At 36.4% G+C, this 19,703-nt stretch overlaps 1 protein-coding gene across 23 annotated transcripts in view; it reads right to left on the bottom strand.

The window, feature by feature from the left end:
* Positions 1-19,703, bottom strand: part of CCDC73 (coiled-coil domain containing 73) — a 61,937-nt gene that overhangs the window by 10,027 nt on the left and 32,207 nt on the right. For 8 of the 23 annotated variants that reach the window (XM_068194744.1, XM_068194743.1, XM_068194747.1 and 5 more), the window contains 7 exons: positions 18,300-18,435; positions 16,680-16,759; positions 10,985-11,113; positions 10,552-10,611; positions 7,996-8,100; positions 3,389-3,499; positions 1,749-1,880 (listed from right to left, as the gene is read on the bottom strand). In XM_068194744.1, the coding sequence (XP_068050845.1) occupies positions 1,749-1,880; positions 3,389-3,499; positions 7,996-8,100; positions 10,552-10,611; positions 10,985-11,113; positions 16,680-16,759; positions 18,300-18,435 (753 nt within the window). The remainder of the gene's footprint in view (positions 1-1,748; positions 1,881-3,388; positions 3,500-7,995; positions 8,101-10,551; positions 10,612-10,984; positions 11,114-16,679; positions 16,760-18,299; positions 18,436-19,703) is intronic. The other 15 variants (XM_068194748.1, XM_068194752.1, XM_068194753.1 and 12 more) reach the window with 8 other exon arrangements.

Genomic DNA, 19,703 nt, shown 5'->3' with positions numbered 1-19,703 from the left:
ATTTCCTTAGAACACTTGGAACCACAGTCAAGATCTGAATCCTAGCCAACACCTTTCCCTTTTATGTGTCACTAGATGCTGACTCATTAGTGATACAAGGTGAAATTCCACAAATCAGAATAACCAATATGATCTGCTGCAGCTTCAGTTTCTTGGCAGTGTTCCACTCAGTCCAGCCTGCCTAGCTTTGAAAATCTAATGACTGTACACCACACAGTGGTGTGGCAATTTGCCATAAGATAGTGTAAGATGTATATTTGGAAGACATCTGACTTCTTTTGCATTTATGAGCATATGCTTTGAGCTTTTCTGCTTTCAAACCCGAGGGGTTATCTTAGTAAGCACCAGTACTGTTTATCATGAATGCCTAATCACTTTGATTCTGCATCCTAAACAAAATCAATATTCCATTTCCATTCAAGGAAACAGTGATTTTTAAGATACACAATTTGCATTATTCCTTGTAGAGTTCAGCTTTGGCATAATGAGTAATCATTTCAAGTCTAATTTCCCTCGCATTATTAAGCCCATACCACAGCCATGTATATGTTTGTGTGTGAGCTATAAACATACATATGTACATGCATTGAAAAGAAATTGATTTTACATTCTTCCAAATCCTAAAATATTTTTACTGTTTGTCATTTTACTGACAATTCATGGACTAGTTCTAAAATAGTTACCTGTCTTTACAGTCTTAATGTCTTCCTATTTTCTTAACACTACAAACAAGACTGTATACATGAAAAATGAGTTTTCCATTCTTTGAAGGATAGATCATTACTTGTTTGTAAAAGTTAATGGAAAATACTCAACAGAAAACAGAATCAGAAGTTTCTTATGGCTTCTGATTCTGCCCAATTTTTCCAATCCTATAGAAGACTGGAATACAAATTTGCAATCCAGTTTGATCATGGGATAACACAGAGCTGCAGGCAATAAAACAGAGAGATCTGTTATATCTATATGTATTGCTGCAGGGATCATGGGATAGAACAGAGCTGCTGTGTCCTTCCTTTTGTTCCAAAAGCCCATCTTTGTGTGCTTAACCACTTGTTGACTTCCCATATGTGCCCTGTACCTAGAGCTGAACATGGGTTTGGTTCACCCAACAATCCAAACTCAATTCTGGTTCAGCCTGCACTGCACAGAAGTCTTTTACCCCCTGCATTCACCACCTGATGAGCTCGCTGTGCCTTTAATGACTCCTAAACACGTTATGTGACATAAAGGTTGGTGTTTCTTAAACTAAAACTGAAGCACTTAGACAACCTGGGTATTGATAAAAACAACCTCCTGATCTGTCCCATGGTACAGATTTTAGAGAAGCTAAAATTAGTTCCTCTGAGTAGAAGTGGACCTGCTTCCACACCTCCAGGGAACTTACACACATATGAAGTCAATTGGATCTGCCCCAGTATTTGAGACATACCCATGGAAAATATGTCTGTGATCTAGGGTTTAGTAAAGATAGATGGCTTAAGTTAACTGCTGTCTGTTAGGCAAAAATTTATTAATGAAGTACTATCTCAGGTTCCTGTGATATAAACACCTCTCTTGATAAAAGGAGAACTTTCTGGGGGTACAGGAAGTTTCAAGGATACTTAGGGCCATTGTCACATAAATTTTTAGGTTAAGCCATGTCAAAGGAGGATCAGTGGACATGACAGACAAGATTAGAAAAACTGTCATATCTTTAGCTCTCTGGCATTTTCACAAGACACACTGCAGCTAGTAAAGACATTTACCTGCAGATTTTCCACTTGCTCAGAATGCTGATTTCCTGGAGGAGGATGATAATCTTCAAGATGTCTATGAAGCCCTTTAAGGGACTTCAGTTCATTTTTAATAGTGTGTATTTCTCTTCTCAAGTTTTCCTCCTGTAATAATTGCAAGTACACAGAGCACACCAACACTTTACTGCATGTTCAAATAGGTAAACCAGCGTTTTTCAAAGGGACGAACAGCTCAGCAAATTAAACTTCATCCTTAAAGTATGCTAAGGAATTTCTTTGTACAAAATAATTGAGCTTTTTCATTCAAACCAAAATTTTAACCACATTTCCATTACAGATTGTAGCTTTTATTAACTGGTTTGGGATTTTTTTTCACCATTTGCTGCTAGTAGCAATGCTTCAAAAAAGTGAGATCTGTATTTGTAGCTTTCTTCCTTTTTGGCTCAAAGATAATGTAAAATTCAAAATTCATTCTCTACCTACATTGTCAAGAAATCACAACAGCAAATAATTTGCTTAGCCCTTTACCTCTGTAAATAGCCTCAAGTATCCAATGCTTCCTCAGAAAATATGTAACAATTTTTATATTTAGAACTAACAGAACAGTCCAAACTACAACCTGTAAAAGAATCTAAGGGCAATTTTACAGAAATATCTTCACTTAATTTACAAAGATTTCCAGACCAGTGTTAGTTTTATCCTTGATGATTTACTTTAGGAGACAAAGTTTCTAGTTAGCCATAGCAGAAATATGAAAAGGAATATCAATTATCTTCTACAGAACAGATACAAATGTTCCTGAGAATTAAGCAGGGCAAATTCCCATGTCTACAGAGGAAATTGTGGTATAAAATTCTCCAAGGAATCAGGGAAATCAAATCTTCTCAGGGAACTGAGCATCAGAACAGCTCAGCTATTTTGTGTTCTCATGGTTGCAGTCATCCCCATAGTGGCTGCACTCAAAGGGGTGAGCCTTAGACAACAGGATTACAAGGACAACTTTGCATTATTCCCCACAGCTTCCCTGGAAATCTATCTACCAAAATCAAAACCTTTCTGGCAGCAAGTGCCAAGCACACAGAAATAAAAAAGACAGACTATTAAACAAATGCTGCTAAGAGTCTGGTTTCCACACATTAAGCAGATCTTGTCTTATTGAAGTGGTATTAATCTTTCCTATATCTAAACATGCATTTATTACTGCAGACAATTTTTACAGCTACAATATTTTGCTAATTGTTTTGCATGAAATAATTACTGAAGTATTCTTTAAAAGTAATGAGGTAATAGAAAGAATGTCAAATATAGAAGACAAACTATTGTTTAGGTGTCCACAGAGGTGAATTCACTAGGGGGACATAGCAGACACACACCTTTTCTTACCCCCTTTCACCCTCAGTCCACACTGAAGAATTCCTTTCAAATCAGAGCTGCAGGAAGAGCACTGACCTTTTAGAGCACAGAAGTCAACCTAAATCTATTTGGAAAAAAATATTCATTTCTAGAAGTGTCTGTGTTACTGGAGAAGAAATGAATTGTTTTTATTGCATTATTTCTGTGATATTTTCTTGGCTTTTAGGGATTACCTGAAATGCTTGACAACTATTCCAAAAAAACTTTTAATACCAAAGCATTTAATTTAATAAACCTACATCATTTTTCCAAGTTCTTAGTGCCTTCTCATGCTCATTCTGAAGATTAAGGAACTTTTCTTCATTTTCCTTTGCCTTCTCCCTTTGCAGCTCATTATCTCTTTCAAGGGCCTGCAATAAAATTAATTATCCAAAAAATAATCAATACCACATTAATGAATTTTGATGTGTTTTATGTTGCTTGGACCTTTGCTTCTAACATGCTGCAAGTGCCATACAGATCAGTGATAATGTGCTATCTCAACAATAATTTTCATAAATTAACAGAAAGGTGCTTATAGTTTAGCTAACAGGAAACAGGGGGAGGTTATGAAAAAAGAAATGGCTATAAAAGGGTATAAAAACACTTGCCATTATTCAGTTTCACTGCGTAAGTTTTAATGTGCTGAAAAAGTAATATAAAGTCCAGAGATGAGAGATATGAAATGTAGCATAATCCAGAGCCACTGTACTTAAAGAAAAAACTACTGTATACTGACAGGGAAAAAAAATATTTTTATAATCAGTTTTTCTGTCCTAAATTGTTTATTAGCTTCTCTTATAAACTATACAATCTTTACATTCTAAAACATATCTACTGCAACATGAAGTATGTATCTGATTATGCTTTAATTTATTTTTATTAGGTCACTGAAATAGGAGGGCATTGAAATAACAGTAATATTAAGTTTTGTACCACCATAACTGTACTTGCAACAGTTTTGGGTTAACTCTTTCAGCTTTCCTATGCTAAATTAAAGGAGTCTTGTGTAAATCAGCAGCAACTTCACACATGTATCAGGTACTCTTGGAATTTATCCTATCATATTTTTATAGCAAACAATATGGAAGATAAGAGACACTGTATTCCATTACCTGCCATATAGATGACACAAATATATTTGATAATGTAAGCATAACTTTAATGTATGGGCTGCATGACCAGCTACATATTTATGATTCTGCTAAGCGTCTTTGAAAGTCCACTTGAAAAATGTTATGGAGGCAATACTCAAATTCCTTTTTACTAAATCTTTTAACCAAAAATTAGTCCACTTTTTGATTCCCTTAGCACCAATTTTAAAATGTCTATGTTAATCTAGCTACACTATTAAAAATACTATATTTTACAGGTACTAATACTAGGAAAATTCAAACCTCCCTGCACTTTTGTACACCTGGGAAAAGTTGTGCCTAAGAATATAATGGATCTTCTTTGACAGATGATGTATTTCCAAAAATGGGACAATTCAGCAGTGCATTGTCTGATTAATCCCACTCTGATATAGCCTCTCTCATGCAGTTGTATAAACCAGGAGTGCAAGACCTCCTCTCTTTGATGAACCTGCTCTTAACTCCAAGGATGCTTTTACTTGCACCTGAAATGCAAACTTCTCGGTGATGGATGATTATGGTAATTCACAGCATAGCGCTTAGGGCAAAATCTCAGAAGTAGCAGATGTATGGAACTGATCACATGTTAAAACCAGTTGTACAGACAGGGGAATACCTGAATTCCTTGCATTCTCAAGTATTCTGTCATCTGTTCAAGAATTTTTTTTTTTTTTTGAGAAGTTATATATTCATCTCCCTATTTTATAAGTTCAATTTGATATTTTAAAAAATAAAAAGAATGCAAAATAAGAAGCTAACATTGTCTCATTTCTTGGAATATCATGGTAATTGTATCAAACTGGAAAAAAAAGGGTCTATTTACATCAGTTTAAGTAATGAAGGTTGAACCAAGTGCCTCTTATTGTAACCCCCATTTCATCTAAAGTATTTACGCCTGAAGTTACCTTTGAGGACTGCACTGAAGCTTTGATGACCAGCAGTGGTTTGTGCTGTAGTTAGAACAATCAAAACCAGTAATACCTTCCCAATGTCTAATATAAACAGACCCAAATCAGAGCAGGCTCTCATCAGAACTAGCATAATTGCAACCAGAAATCAATTCTTGGCCTGCCCAGGCTGCAAAACAGAGACTTTTCCTCCATTCGTACCTTAACAGGAAGAAAACAAGCCATACTTGTAGACATTTATGTGCAGTCTTCAAAGAGAAGATTCACAGATACCATTTACTGTTTTAGCTGGAGCTTTAAGGCATACTATAAACTTTATCTGAGAGGGGAAACAATAGCTCAGAAATGCTATCAGAAAAAAGCACTTTAAAATACACTTGCAATTCAATAGTCCTGACACAAAGGACTAAAGGGTTCCTGTATTATGAAAGGCATCATCAGTAGGTTATATATTATCTCCAGCCTCTATTTTAATCTACAAAGCAATTCTAATTATCTTTAAAAATAAAAATAAAAAGCACATTACCTTCTTACTTTAACAAAAACCAGGATTGTATGAATAGCAAGTAATCCAGCTGTTTCACTGGACCCAATAGACAAATAAGCTACAGAAAATCATGCTACTTTAGGCAGTTCTGGAGCCAAAGGGTTTCTCAGTTAATCTTTGTAAAAATGTTGCAGATGCTTTAATTCCTAGGGAGATTTTAGCCACTTTCTGATGGAGAACATAGCTCACCTTCAACCTTACTTGTTTCATCAAAATACAGAAGTCCTATGTTTATATTGTGGCAGAAGGCAAATTACTTACTCCTGTTAAGAGTAAAGTCTTAGGGGAAGTGAATAATTTCAAATTAGCATAGCAGCATTTATTTAGAAACAAAAGTATACATCCACACTGGAAGTTCAATTTGAAATTAACTGAATTCCTAGTTCAAAACCTTGGCTTCAAAGAGCGGAACAGTTGTGGTTACGTCTGGGCAAACAGTAGATAATAATTTTTAATAGTCCAGTCAGTGGCTGTACCTGAACTCCACATGGTACCTCTGATGGGAATGGATATGACCTTAATCTTCAGTGCACTAACTGCTATTGAAATGTGGAATCTGAACTGTTCTGAGCTGCTTTTACAGGCTGAAAGGGTGTCCCAGAGTGACTTCATGATGCTTGCATCCCCAGTCATCTGTTTATGCTGGATATTAAGTTCTGCACCTTTAAGACTGGTTGTGAGAGTGAAGGGGGAGAGAAGCAGCATGCAGGCTGTTTGCAGAAACTGCACTTGCTCCCCTGCATCCTTCTCACCCACTTGGAACCCTGCTTACTGAGAATTTCAGACTTTCTGTGCTGGCAGGCACTGGCCCCCAGGAGAACACTGCATTTGATCTGAGGCTGTGGAGAAGGCTTCCAAAATGGAATGACAGAACTGGGATTGTGGGGGTGGAGTTTGAATGGAAGTGTGTAATGTCACAGGGTGGGAAACTCAGAGTTTAAGGCTTTAGAATATAGTAATATATATAAAAAAAGATGAAGGTGTTAGGGCACTGGCTGGTCCTTCTTCTTCAACCCACTTCTCCATGGGTTTGGGTGGTTTTGTGTAATTGGATAAAAAGTCCACATTGCAGGTATGGGTGGTTGGTTATTAGGTTAAAAGTAAAAATAATTTAGGTGTCATTTCTTAATTGGACAATTTATCCTTAAAAAGCCTTGTAGAGAGGGAGATAGGGCCCCATTTTGTAGCTTGTTAGAGTGAAGTGCTGTAGAACTCAGGGTTTGTGAGACTGTAGAATAAGAATTAATAAACATCTGAGTCCCAATAAGAAATAAATACTGTCTCACACATTTAATCATGACCTTAGCAGAAAAAAGAAGCAAAGAATCCGTATTCAGTGTTGCCTGCAGCATGGACAGCAGAACAGAACTCTCCTTTGCCTTCCGAGGCCAGAAGTTTCTTGGAACTGTTCAGCCATTGTTCAGTCCAGTAACACCAGGACTATCATCTGGGGCACCCCAAGCTACACTGCAGACACCAGACCCGACCATGGAGAGACTGAGAAAAAACTGAAGACACACCCACAAAAAGGACTCTGAACTACAGAAAGACTTTCTGAATTTGCCATCTCTTCAGAACAATGAGAAGTTCCATTGTTTAATATTATTTATTTTTCCTGTTTGTGAGTACTTTGCTTGTTAAATAAACAATTTTTTTCTACTTTTCTCACAGGAAACTTATGTCTCCTGAAATGGTGGGAGGAGAGGCTGCCTAAAGTTGCTTCTAAAGGGACCACTTCAAAAGTTTCCTCCTGAAATTGCCCAGAACTAAGACAAAGGGGAACTGAGGAATGCTGCAACTCCACACTCTCCAGCGTGACTACTTCCCACCTCTAGCATAAATATGGTGCCAGAAAACACAGCAAGAAAGGGCTAGAGATAATGATCTTTCTTAGGCTCTCTGCTTTAGTAAAACTGAGGAAAAAGTCCAGCTATGAATGAAGATCTGAAATTTGAAATGTTGCCCAGAAATGTGTACCTATATGAAAATTACAAGAAACAAAAGTCATAAAATCATTTTATTTCAGTATTTGAAAGCAACCCTGTTCTGGTTTTGCCCCCTAGAAATGGCTGCTGAGAATGGCAACCATGATTTACTTTAGGGAGAGAAGAGGGAAAGCACAGCCTGTGCTTCAAGGTTCGTGCTGACAGTTAAGGAGCTGAGGGAGCAATGGAAGCGAGGTCAAAAGTTCTGAAAGGCACACAGATGTCTTTAACAGCCCTGGACTTAAAAAATACATAACAGATAATAACAGCTTGTCTAATCAAGAAAAATCTGACCTGATAGTCTTCTTTCAGTGCATTTAATTCACTTTCCACTCTAACATTCGTTTGGGTTATTCGCTGAAGCAGCTCCTGCACGCACTGCAGAGAGCTGAGAATTTCCTTAGTAATACAAACAGAATAGAATATATTGAGCAAGATTTTGTTTCTGGAGTTTAAACATTAGATAATTTATGTCTTTTATAGTATTTTTTTTCAATTCTGTCAGTGTTTACAAAATCATGAGTGTAAAAAAAGGTACTCCAACCTCAGCATTAGGGAAAACTTGTAGGGAGAAATCAGAACAATACCCATTTTTCTGACCTTTTACCTTGGAGAAGTTAACATTACTATAAACTATTATAACATTCTTTTTCAAAGAATTTTCCTATAATTAAAATTAAATCCTCTCAATCTTTATACATTCTTCAGTGCAATTCTGGACAAAATATATCTAATCCAACCCCACTGTGATTTCTAGTCAGGACAAACAGAATAAATTTATCTTACCATATCACAGGTCTGAAAAATATAGAAAATCCAAGAGAAATTATTCCATAAATGGATCACCCTAACAGGAAATTATTCTGTATCTCCTGAATTAAATCCTAATAGATGTGAACTACCACCCATTACCTTTGCATCATGTGGTGCAGCTATATCATGTCAGGGTCTGAATTTTGGGGGTACCCTCCTCAAACTGTATTGTTACTTCATGAAGAGGAAGTTGTAAAAAAAGAGGTGCCCAAAGGGAGCTGCTTTGAGTTGATGAAGGTGCCATGATTGCTGCCATGAAATGTGTTGCAGCCTGCTGGAAACTGAGCCATTTTTTATTGAACACTACAAAACACATTTCCAAAGTTTGAAAGACAGAGTGAATGACCCAGACAAGCCAATCATCACCCCCCTCAAGACTGCTTACAGCAGTTACTAAAAGAAAAACCCCTGAGTTTCAGGCAGAAAGGAATCTTAGATGTGCTCAGCTGCTTCAAAATATAATGAGAGAGGAACATATTATTAAAACAAAGTACTTTGACGTACTTGCAAAGTCTTTTCAAATTATTCTAGTTTTGGTTCTACTGGATACAAAGATACAGCTACCTAATAAAACTAAAATCAATATTTTAGTGTACTCTCATTCCTTTTCATGCCTGTATAAATAATATTTTTTTCACTGAAGGTTAACTTATTTTTAATTTAATTTTACATCCAGAAGACTGAACTGCAGAACTGTGGAATGGCTTGGCCAGTGTCATCCAACAGGTCAGTGGCAGAGCTGGCCACATCTTTTAAATCTAGGACAGTTTTCTCTCAGAGAGACCAGACTGCTTCTCTCATACAGTTTAGTACAAATCAGCTGTAATGTAGATGGTATTTCTAGCCTAAGTCCAAGAATCACTAAAGACAACATTTCAGTTTATCAAGGTGAATTATGAGTGCTCCACAGCAGAGAAATCCATGTCTTCAAACCCAAGCACCTGGGGGAAACATGAAGCTCATCTCTACATTAGAGCCCTCTCCAGACTGTACCAAACCCCTGCATGTGTTCAAACTAACCTACCAAAGCCTAGCAATTCACACAGAACAAGTGAGAGATGCAAACCAGAATCCTTCTCTTAGATAACACAGCAAATACACTCCACGGATTATGCTCCATTCATCTCCACAGAAATCCCTTTAGTGCATTCAGGGCTGGGAGAGTAATGAGGCCTGAGTAAGTCTCTCATTTTTTTCCATGTTTTTATTGGCAAGTATTTTTTAAAAGCACGCTCAAAATGCAAGCAGACTTTTATAAATTGGAAGAGTGCTGCTGGATGAGTGCTCTGTGGCCATGCCAGCAAGACTCTGCTTTTGTCCCTCCCTGGCACCAAGAATGATACACTTCTCTGACCTGTTCCCTTTTCTGAACTGCAGAGTGAAAGTTCTGCAACTGTTCAAGCAAAGGGAAAACACCAATCACCCCTTTCATGGTTAATATTCTGCAAAGCAGTGCCTTATGTTGTTCTTGCAGGGAACAAAATTTTTTTTTTATGCTTGACTCCATAGCCTTTTTTTAAAAAGGATTTTTCCCGGAATATACCTGAGTTAGCAAGAGAAGACAGTCCTAACTCTGTTCAGGGATGCAAAGGCGTTGCTTAATAGTCTAAATGGAACATCATTTCCGTCGTGTACCATTGACACACTATTCCCATTTTACCTGGTTTCAGTACCAGCAATGTTACAATAAACTGCTGGCAACCAGAAAGCAGAGCAGCATTTTATGCCAGCCTTACTGCTTATTTATACTGAACCCACATGTGTTTCATGGGAATACCAAATTTCTCCCACCTGAATTCAAAGACAAAATGTAAGACGTGGAATAAAGTGTCAAATAATGGACTTTGTTCTGGCAATACTTTTTCTAAAAACTGAGCAGTAAGATACCATTTAGGCCAGTATTAAAATATTTCTGAAGTGTAAACAAGTGAAATTAACTAGTTTTTGTAGCTTAGTATAATAAGAAACCTAAGTATGAAATACAGCACCTACATTCTTAAGTGATTTTTAAATAGTAAAGCTGTATTAACAACTCACCAGCTTTTCTTCTTTAATGTGGGTGTTTTCTTCTTGAACTTTTTTACTGACTGCTGTCTCCTTAAAAAAGAAAAGAGAATGAAGAACAGTAAAAGGCACTTAAAATTACTGTCTATTTTCATTAACAATATTGTATTAATGTGATATAGTGAATCATCATGAGGTTATTTAAAGAAATTGAATTATTTTTAATGTCTTCTCACCCTTTTTTTTTAACTAAGAAATTATATTGATATTCACAGCACATTTATTTCCCTAGAAAAGGTTATAGTGGAAATTGTTTAATTATATTACATATGCAATATAGTAGAAAGGAATCACTAATCTGTATCCATCCAAGATCATTGCCAGAAGGTTTCTTGAATGAAGCAATATTCAAATAATTCAAAAAAAATAGTCACCAAAACTTTAATTTGTTTAAAATCCAAAATACCATTCTGATTTTTTGTTGCAGTTCTTGAAACTGTTTTTCCTTCACTGCAAGATTGATGTTTTCTTCTCCCACCCTGTACTGAGAGGTGACCTTGGACCTTATCAAGTCTGTAGTTACTTTCTTCAGTTCCTTAACACAGGAAACACGTATAAATAGTTCATCCAGTATAGGCATTGCAATTCAAAACAGAGACAAATCTTTTAAACTATCCTGGTCATGCCCTACTTTGAAATAATGTATGGAAACAACAGAATAAATTACAGGTACTGAAATGTGTAAGACTGACTTACTAAACTTCAAACTTGTCACATGTGACTAAAAGTTTATTTTCACAGGTAAAATGTTATTGTGTCAATTTTACTCTGTTTGAAGTATTTACTTAATTATTTTATTACTTTCTCTTCCAAGAAGTATAATAGAAGTGGACATGGAGTTGGTTTTGGTAAAACCAATGGGTCTTATGGGTTCTTTACCCATATATAAAATAGGAATTATTATTTTAACTACGGTGTACATTCTTGGGAATAAGGAGGAAAAAAAAGGGAGAACAGCGATTATCTGGTAAAAACAGGAACTGGCTATAAATTTGGAGGATCTTTGCTTTTCCTGAAACATTAATTACCTAATCTCAAGAGAATGCTAAATTAATTTTATATTAGAAGGTTCTACAACACGATGCCTTTGATTTTATAGTCTTTATCCTCTTTTAAATATCCTGTGGATTTTTTTTTAGCTTTTTTTTTTTTGTTTTGCTTTGTATCTGTTTTGTAACCAGTTTATTCAGAGCTCCTAGTGCAGCAAATAAACAGCAAATGCTTTGATCTCATTAAATTACAACTTATAGTTCCTGGAGCCATAAATATTGTGCCCTGCTCTCCCCCTCCCCTCCCATCCCGGTGCAAGGTAGTCTGGTTAATATCGCTCTCTCCTTGAGCACTCTGACGTTTACTCAGACAAATAGCAGAGGTTATGAATGCTGCTCACAGATAGCATCAAGAATTCTCCATGATGCCATAGTGGTGAACCAAGCATTCAGAATGGTCCTAGTTTTATCTAACAACTAAGTTTGGTCTGTTTCACTTTTCTTCACAAAACTGGAATTTCGGTTATCACACACAGAATTATCACAGACTGGTGGTTAACTGTTCTGGACAAAATCATAGAACAGTACAAAAGAAGAAAGAAAGATTACATTGCAGCTGAAATTCACAAAGTTTTATGGAAAATACAAGCATAGGTAGCACTTTCAAATAAATCATTTTTTTGCTGGAGGCTTTATTTCTCACGTATTTTAGCTATAAATTTAAAGTGATCTAGTAAGTCCTAAGTGTAATTGCAGAATCAATTACAGAACTGAAAGCCAGCAATGCTTTACCATTATTCTGTTCTGTAAGCTAGGTTTTCCCCATCTTTTGCAATAGAGACACACCTCAGTTGTTCTGCCTTTACTAGAAGGCTCTGTAATGAACATGGAAGGAGAGCTCCTGCTGTTAAGTGGCAGAAGGTGCAAGCAGCTCTAACTTTGTGCAAGTGCAAAGGTGCACCGTGGCAGCCTGCACAGAGGTGCAGAGGAGGGACAGAGAGCACAGCTCACAGGCTGGGTGCCACACCAGCAGGTGCAAAAGCATGCCACAGATCTGATTCCAGCTGTTTTCCAAAAGTCAGCCTTTATAGCACGCAGAAAAAAAACTTATTTTGTCATGGGGAAAACTTATTTTGTCATGCCCTTGAGGCAGAAAAGGTGATTGTATTTTCTTCATTGCAATGGCAAGTGGGTGTGTACAATCCATCTGGAAGCAAACCCAAATCTGCTAATACAAAGCTGTAGGCAGGAAAAACCAAAATCAGCAAACAACCAGAACCCAACACAAAATCCCAAAAAAACCTCCACAAATGGAATCACCAAAAATAATAGCAAAGTTTTTCATGGTGGGTGAAATCTCAAGGTTTGTAGCCAAAAAAAATTTTAAAAGTAATTTTCTACACACATACATGTGTTTTCTTGGACCCTGAAATTAATTAAAATGTCACCCCAGAGTTTTTGCATTTTTTTTTTCTAGCAGCTTTCTCTCATTATTAAAATCATAAGTAGTATCCAAAAATCTCTAAAGTATGTTGAATGTGAAAAATAACTTCATCAGTTCTGGAGTGTGCTGAGAGAGAATGATAAGGCTTTAAACCCATTCCCTTGATCTGTTGCTAGCAGCCAATGCTTAGGGATATGGCTTCAAAAACACTTCATGCCAATATAAGTGTCCCAAAATCCCAGTCCTACTCCTTAAACCTGCTTTCCTTCTCCGAGTTGGTCTGAGCTAAAACTTCCACTTTTTTGATTGGATTTTTTTTGGGTTTTGGGGTTTTTGGTTGGTTTGGGGTATTTTTGTTTGTTTCTTTTGTTTTGTGGTTGGTTTTTGTTTTGAGTTTTGTTTTGTTTTTTGGGGTTTTTGGGTTTTTTGTTTGGTTTGGTGTTTTTTTTCCGTAAAATCTAGTTTTGTTCAATACAAAATATTAATTCCACTCTCCCTTGAGGCCACACAAATACATGTTTCAGCATAAAGAAGTGATGTTGAACTGGAAAAGCAGCCAGCACAGGCAGCTGTAGCCACTTCCCAAGACTGATAGCCAATGAAAACTTTACCTGTATTCAAAATTACACTTATATCCATTTGCTCTCTTCCTAGATTGCTGCAACCCTCTTGTACTCTTTCGGGTTTTGAGCAGCAGAGTTGTTCTTAAGCAGCAGAATGACAGAAACCTTTTTCTTGGCCAGATACCAGTGCAAGCATTTTCACAGTGGTTGAAAAGAATCCTGCCACACTGAGTATCAAAATGTTCAAATCCAAAAACAAATGCTACCAAAAGGAAATTTTGCCACATTACAATTTAGGAACTGGACTTGAAGCAGGCAATGTCAAGAGATAATTACAACCTCTTTAAATAATGTTTCTTTCCTGAAACCCCAGCAGAGTAAACCTGTGCAGAACAGACCTCAATTTCACTCAAGTCTACTGTTGTACATATTTAACACCTTCATAACACACTTACAATTTCATAAAAATTGGAGATTAGTTTATTTATAGCCATAAATGTTAAATAGCACTAACTTCACTAAGTTCACATTCCCATTAAGAACAAGTGTGTGAGATCATCCAGGTCTGAGTGAAAGTAATGGCTGTGATAAGAGCTGACAACCAAATTAAGATTTTAGTACCATGGATAGTCATTCCCATTCCAGCATGAGGCTACAGAGGAAAGAAGTTTGAACCCAGAAGTTGTCAGAGCTGTTAGAGGTCAGTCAAGTCTCCAAGGCAGATAAAACCAGCTTTAGAAGTTGTCCCAAATTGTGCTGTTGATATCATGACTTCTTTCAGCTAGGCAGTAAGTGAAAACAGCCTGGTAATCCCTTTTCAAAACTCTCCTAAATATCCCAGTTCTGATAGTTCAGAAAAGGATGGTCAAACACTAAAAACAAATAAGAAATTCAGAAATAATGACAATAAAGGCATTTCCTGCTGAACTGAGGACGCCAGATTAAGTTTCAGTTGGCCCCTTTTTTCTGCTTATCTAACAGTATTTTATTTAAAATTCATAACCCTTCATGACCTTAAGAATCAAGAGTACAGCTGAAAAAAAGAGTGGATCAAATAATATCTTTGACTGCTGGAGTACATAAATCTCTATTTCTCTCCTACACCTATGTTACTCACAAATTTTACAATGCAAAATTTTCTTAAACATTTCTATTTTCTTACCTCTCAAATTACTTACCCTCAGAGACTGTTAAGTAATTAATTATTCTTGTTTTCTCACCAAAAGCAACAAATCCATTTCACTGTGATGCTGAAATACTTCTAAAACTCCTCACTTTTTTATTTACCATCTACTACAATGAAGATATGCTGCATTTTAGACGAACACTCCTGTTTCTGTCACATGCAAATTATCTCCCTTTTTTTTTAAAGGAATTGCACAGTTGGACTGTACACAATGCACAGACAAAGCTGCTCTCAGACCTTCAGAGTTATAATGATATCAGCATCCTAACAAACATGGTTTTCCTACAGAGGAAAGTTATCACCACTGACACCTTCCAATATTTTTTCTGTTCTCTTCCATCCATTAAGTACTCCAGATATACATATACAGTTTTTATATATAAAATATTATTTGAATTATGTAGCTAAATAAACATTTTTAAATATTGTAAGACTTATTTGTGATATAGAAATTAATTTGAGAATTTTTCCAGTGTTCTCTTACTGTGGATTTCAGTCTGCTTTTCTGATGGTAAGAGTTCTGAAATCTTTGATCACTTCAAAACTTGATATTTTTGACACTGAGGTTTGGCATGTTACATTCTACTATGTACCTAAAAATCCAGATTGAATTCCTGATTAATTTTTACTGTGGCTACAATATCTCAATGAAAATATGAAAATATCTCAAATATGAAAATTAAGCAAAGCACTAAAGAAGGTAAGAATAAAACAAATTTTTTTAAATCTCAAAATGTCTATATTTCAAGATAAACTTAAAGTCTGTCTTTTAGTGGAATCATACTCCAAAGAACCTTAACAGTAGGAGGCTACATGCTCTTAAGAAGAAAAGAAACTACAACAGATTCAGGGAGAATTTTCAAGTACTTTTGTACCTTCAAACCCCATTTTCCGGGCAAAGAAAGGTAAACAGGTAAACATCCATTTTTTTGATCAATATAACCCAAATATAAAATGGTCATAAGTCCCTTTTCTTCATGTACAAATTATCTTTTCCCCCCTGCCTTTTTTTGTTTTCAAAAACATTCACAAACTTGGCAAACATTCCATGGTAATTCAAAGCAATCATCTGGAAACTGGTGATTAACATTAGGCCAAGAAGTCGAGATAATCATGCTTTTGATCCCTACATAAAATCATTACAGAATCTAAAGGAGAAAAAAAATTTAAAGGACGGAAATAAAAAGATAAAGAGATACAAAGAAGAGATGTGGTGTGGAAAGGTACATTTTTGAATGCCCTTTTGTTTTTCTCCTAAGAAAAACAAAAAGAAAAGCTTGTTTGGGCTCTTAAGAAACAGCTCAAAGGGAAAAGAATGTAATTCTTCCCACTATTACCTAGGTTCAGAGTGCAACTCAAAAATGTACTTGGCGAAGAGGAGTTTCTGAATAGAGGGAGGAGAAAAGAGCTTAGTGACAACTTCCCTGTAAACAGAATCACCATAATCTGATGTCTCAGCTGCCTTGTCACGAAACTCTCCCAACTCAGGGATTCAGTTACACATTTTATCCTCTGTTCAAGCTACCAGCTCACCTCCATGGCAACTGCTCTTCATGCTGTACCTCTGACTACACTGAAAACACCACTGCTGCCTTCCCCACAGATGGAGAAGAGATGGCAGCACAGCACAGGAAGAAGAGAGGGTACTAATCATTAGCAAGAAACAAGGAGGATGCTGTAGAGGTAAATAAAAATTCACAGGTTACAGAAAATTCTCCGAGCTGCTCCAATTTTAACTGAGGTGTCTGTGGAAGCTAATTTAGCCATTAGTCACAGGATGAAAAACAGTTCTGCTGCTTGTCCACCACTTCTGTTGATACTTCAGCAGCTTTTGGAAGGCCCAAAGAATCACAGAATATTCTGAGTGGGAAGGGACCCACAGGGATCATTCTCCATTCAGAAATGTGCACTGTACTTACTTCTTTCAGATTGCTTATTTCAGTTTCTTGTCTTTTATTCACTGATGCTAGTTTCTTATTCTGCTGTATGGCTTCCTGCACTTTAAAAAAAAAAAGTTAAAGCATGTTAACAAATAATTTCACATTTCAACAAATATTTGATTTCTAACTTCAATACATATGCATATAATTTATTTTTAAAAACAAACCTAAAACTGCAAATATGATTCAACTACTATTTCTGTGTAGTTTGATACCACTCTGGAGGTCTGTATCTCAAACAATGAGTTAAGACTTTTCTGTATGTTGGCTTGCCTTTTAGAACTGTAATTTAATTTTTAGTGTCTTAGGATGTCATTTTAATAGGACTTTTAATCTTAGTTTTATTTTTTAAAGCTTTTCTTGTAATTTTCTGATGAATTTAGTTATTTTCAGACTAACACAACATAATGGGCCACAGAACAAATTAATAACTGAGTTAACAGATGTGCAGAGCTATATGCATATAGGCCATGGAAGACAGAAAAACAGCAGAGGCTAGCACAGCAAAAATTTCTAAGAATGACTTCTATTCCTGCTGAAAGGGAAGGGAATTTTCTCTTAAACTTTATACAGGTGAAGATATCACTGGGAAATTGATTGAAATTCCACAATGAAAAGCTGAAGATATTTACTGGTTCCTGTACTTTTTCAGACAGTTCTATTCAATCTGTGTATTTTGATCCCCTCAGGTCCCCCTTCATCCTTTTCTGTTTTCTGATTCCTCTTCATTCACCCCTAATCTTTTTTATTTTCCCCAGTAGTTTTCTGGCACCACACTTGAACACAAGAACTGTAGACACCCAGAACGTCCTCTCCTTTTCTGCTAGAGATGGTCCATCATGAGGAATGATGGACAACAGCCTTACAGCACCATAAGCAATTTTGCAGTTTTGAATGAGAATAGGTGCTTAAAAAATTAAAATACTGACAAATCTAACAGCTATCTTCTGATACAACTTAAGACAACCCCCCAGAACAACAAGCAGGCCAAAATTGGTAAACCTCTCTTTCAACAAAATTCATGCGCTCACACTCCAGCTTTGAAGTACAATCAGCAGGACAGTGGTTGGCCAACAGTGTTCTGGATTTAAAAATTTAAAAACTGAACACAAGCAATAACTTGAGGTAATGAAATACCACAAACATACATAGAATATGTTACCAATTCATTGAAAATAGACTTGAAAAAAAAAGTTTGGTTTCAGGAAGAAACAAAAAAATTTAGTGAGATTCTGTAATTGAAAAGTTTTTTTGGTGTTCTGGGAGGTTTTTTGGTTTTTTTTTTTTGTGGTTGTTGTTGTTTTTTGATTGTTTTTTGGGGTTTTTTGATTGTTTGTTTGTTTTGTGTTGTGGTTTGTTTGTTTGTTTGTTGGATTTTTTTGGTTTTTTTGGTTTTTTTTAGTTCCTCAGTAAAATTTCCTGTGTGGTCACACACACCACTGTAGCAGTGGACCAGCAAAGAGCACTGAGGAACATACCAAGATATTTGATGCTTGGCATGGGGTAGCTGCTATTTTTCTGAGTTTACAAGGGTCTCCAACTCAGTGTTGTCAAAGCACAGCAAAGCCAAGTGCTGGAAGGCATTTAAGACCTACATACCACTGTGCTGTAGCTTGCCATGAACACCTTTCACCATTCCAAACCGAGATGCAATAGTAGCATAACACCTCTCAACTTCATTCAGTTTCTTATGATGCTCTTCTTTTGCTGCTAAGTGCATCTGCAATTTTTGATCCTGTTAGGAACATAAATCAAGCACCAATTTAATGACAGTAAGTAGCTCTCCAAGTGCTTTTGAATTTACCAGCATAAATGCAAAATAATTCCCAGAATCTTTCAGTTGTCTATTTTGTATCTAATGAGCTTTCCCATCTCCAAATAGCAGGAAGAGAGACAGAGTCATCATGATAATCCAAGGATGTGAGCACCTGACATTTGGGGAGAGGCTGAGGGATCTGTGACAGTTCAGCCTGGAGAGGAGCTGACAAATGTGTACATACCAGGGGAGGTGTGTGTGTGAAAGGAATAAAGAAACCACAGCCAGGCTCCTTTTAGTGGCCCTCACTGACACAAAGTGAAAGAAAAGAAATTTCACTCAAACTTGAGGGGGAAAACATTTATTGTCAGGGTGGGCAAACACTGGAACAGGCTGCACAGGCAGGCTACAGAATCTATCCATGGAGACAATGGCTCTGTGACACTGGCTCCACTGACCCTGCTCTGAGCCTCCTCAAGAGACTCCTGACAGCTTCAACCATTCCAGTCCTGGCCTTGAGAAAATGACACAGCCAAGGGCAATTAGGAGAGAGTTTGTATGACACACCTAAAGAAAAGGATTTCAACACACTTGCTAAAAATCAGAAGTGCATCAGCTAATTCTAGAGTAGAGGCGACTTTGATTTAGACTAGTGAGACTAATGCAGATTAACACTCCATGCTTCCCAGAAAAATATAAATTACCTTTCCATGAGCAATTCTTAATTCCTCAGTATCAGTTAGCTGTTCTAGTATCTTGAAATATGATGAAATCACTTTGTGTATCTGTAGGGGAAGTTTCCAACTACTTTTGTAAGCATCTAACACTTTATTTTACTTCTATTCACATTGGCCTAAGTAATACCACAAAGAAATCCACGTGGTAATTAAATACAGTATGTTTCATGAATTTTACTAATCTCTCTCATTTTGTGGAAACTGTTCAGTGACAATTTTTTTGTTATCTTTGTAACACTAAGATTTTTGTGTTCTTCTTTATACTGTATTTTTGTTAACAGTTTTGTAGGTACTATTTGGTGAATTTTAAAATTAATTTTTCTGAAGAGAATGGGTTAAATTAATTCCTCAGAAAGGATAATGATTTGTTAAGATATCTAATCTATTTCTAATCTACAGCAGAGCAAAACAGCAATTAAAATGAACTGGGCCAAATTCATTCCTGTGTGTAAATTCAAGTTACACCAGGGTGCATCTGGCCCAGTCTGTTTGGCTTTGGCAAGGCTCCAT

Source organism: Anomalospiza imberbis, chromosome 6 (genome assembly GCF_031753505.1).
Source record: "Anomalospiza imberbis isolate Cuckoo-Finch-1a 21T00152 chromosome 6, ASM3175350v1, whole genome shotgun sequence".
NCBI lineage: Eukaryota > Metazoa > Chordata > Aves > Passeriformes > Viduidae > Anomalospiza > Anomalospiza imberbis.
This window is presented reverse-complemented; position numbering and strand designations above follow the sequence as displayed.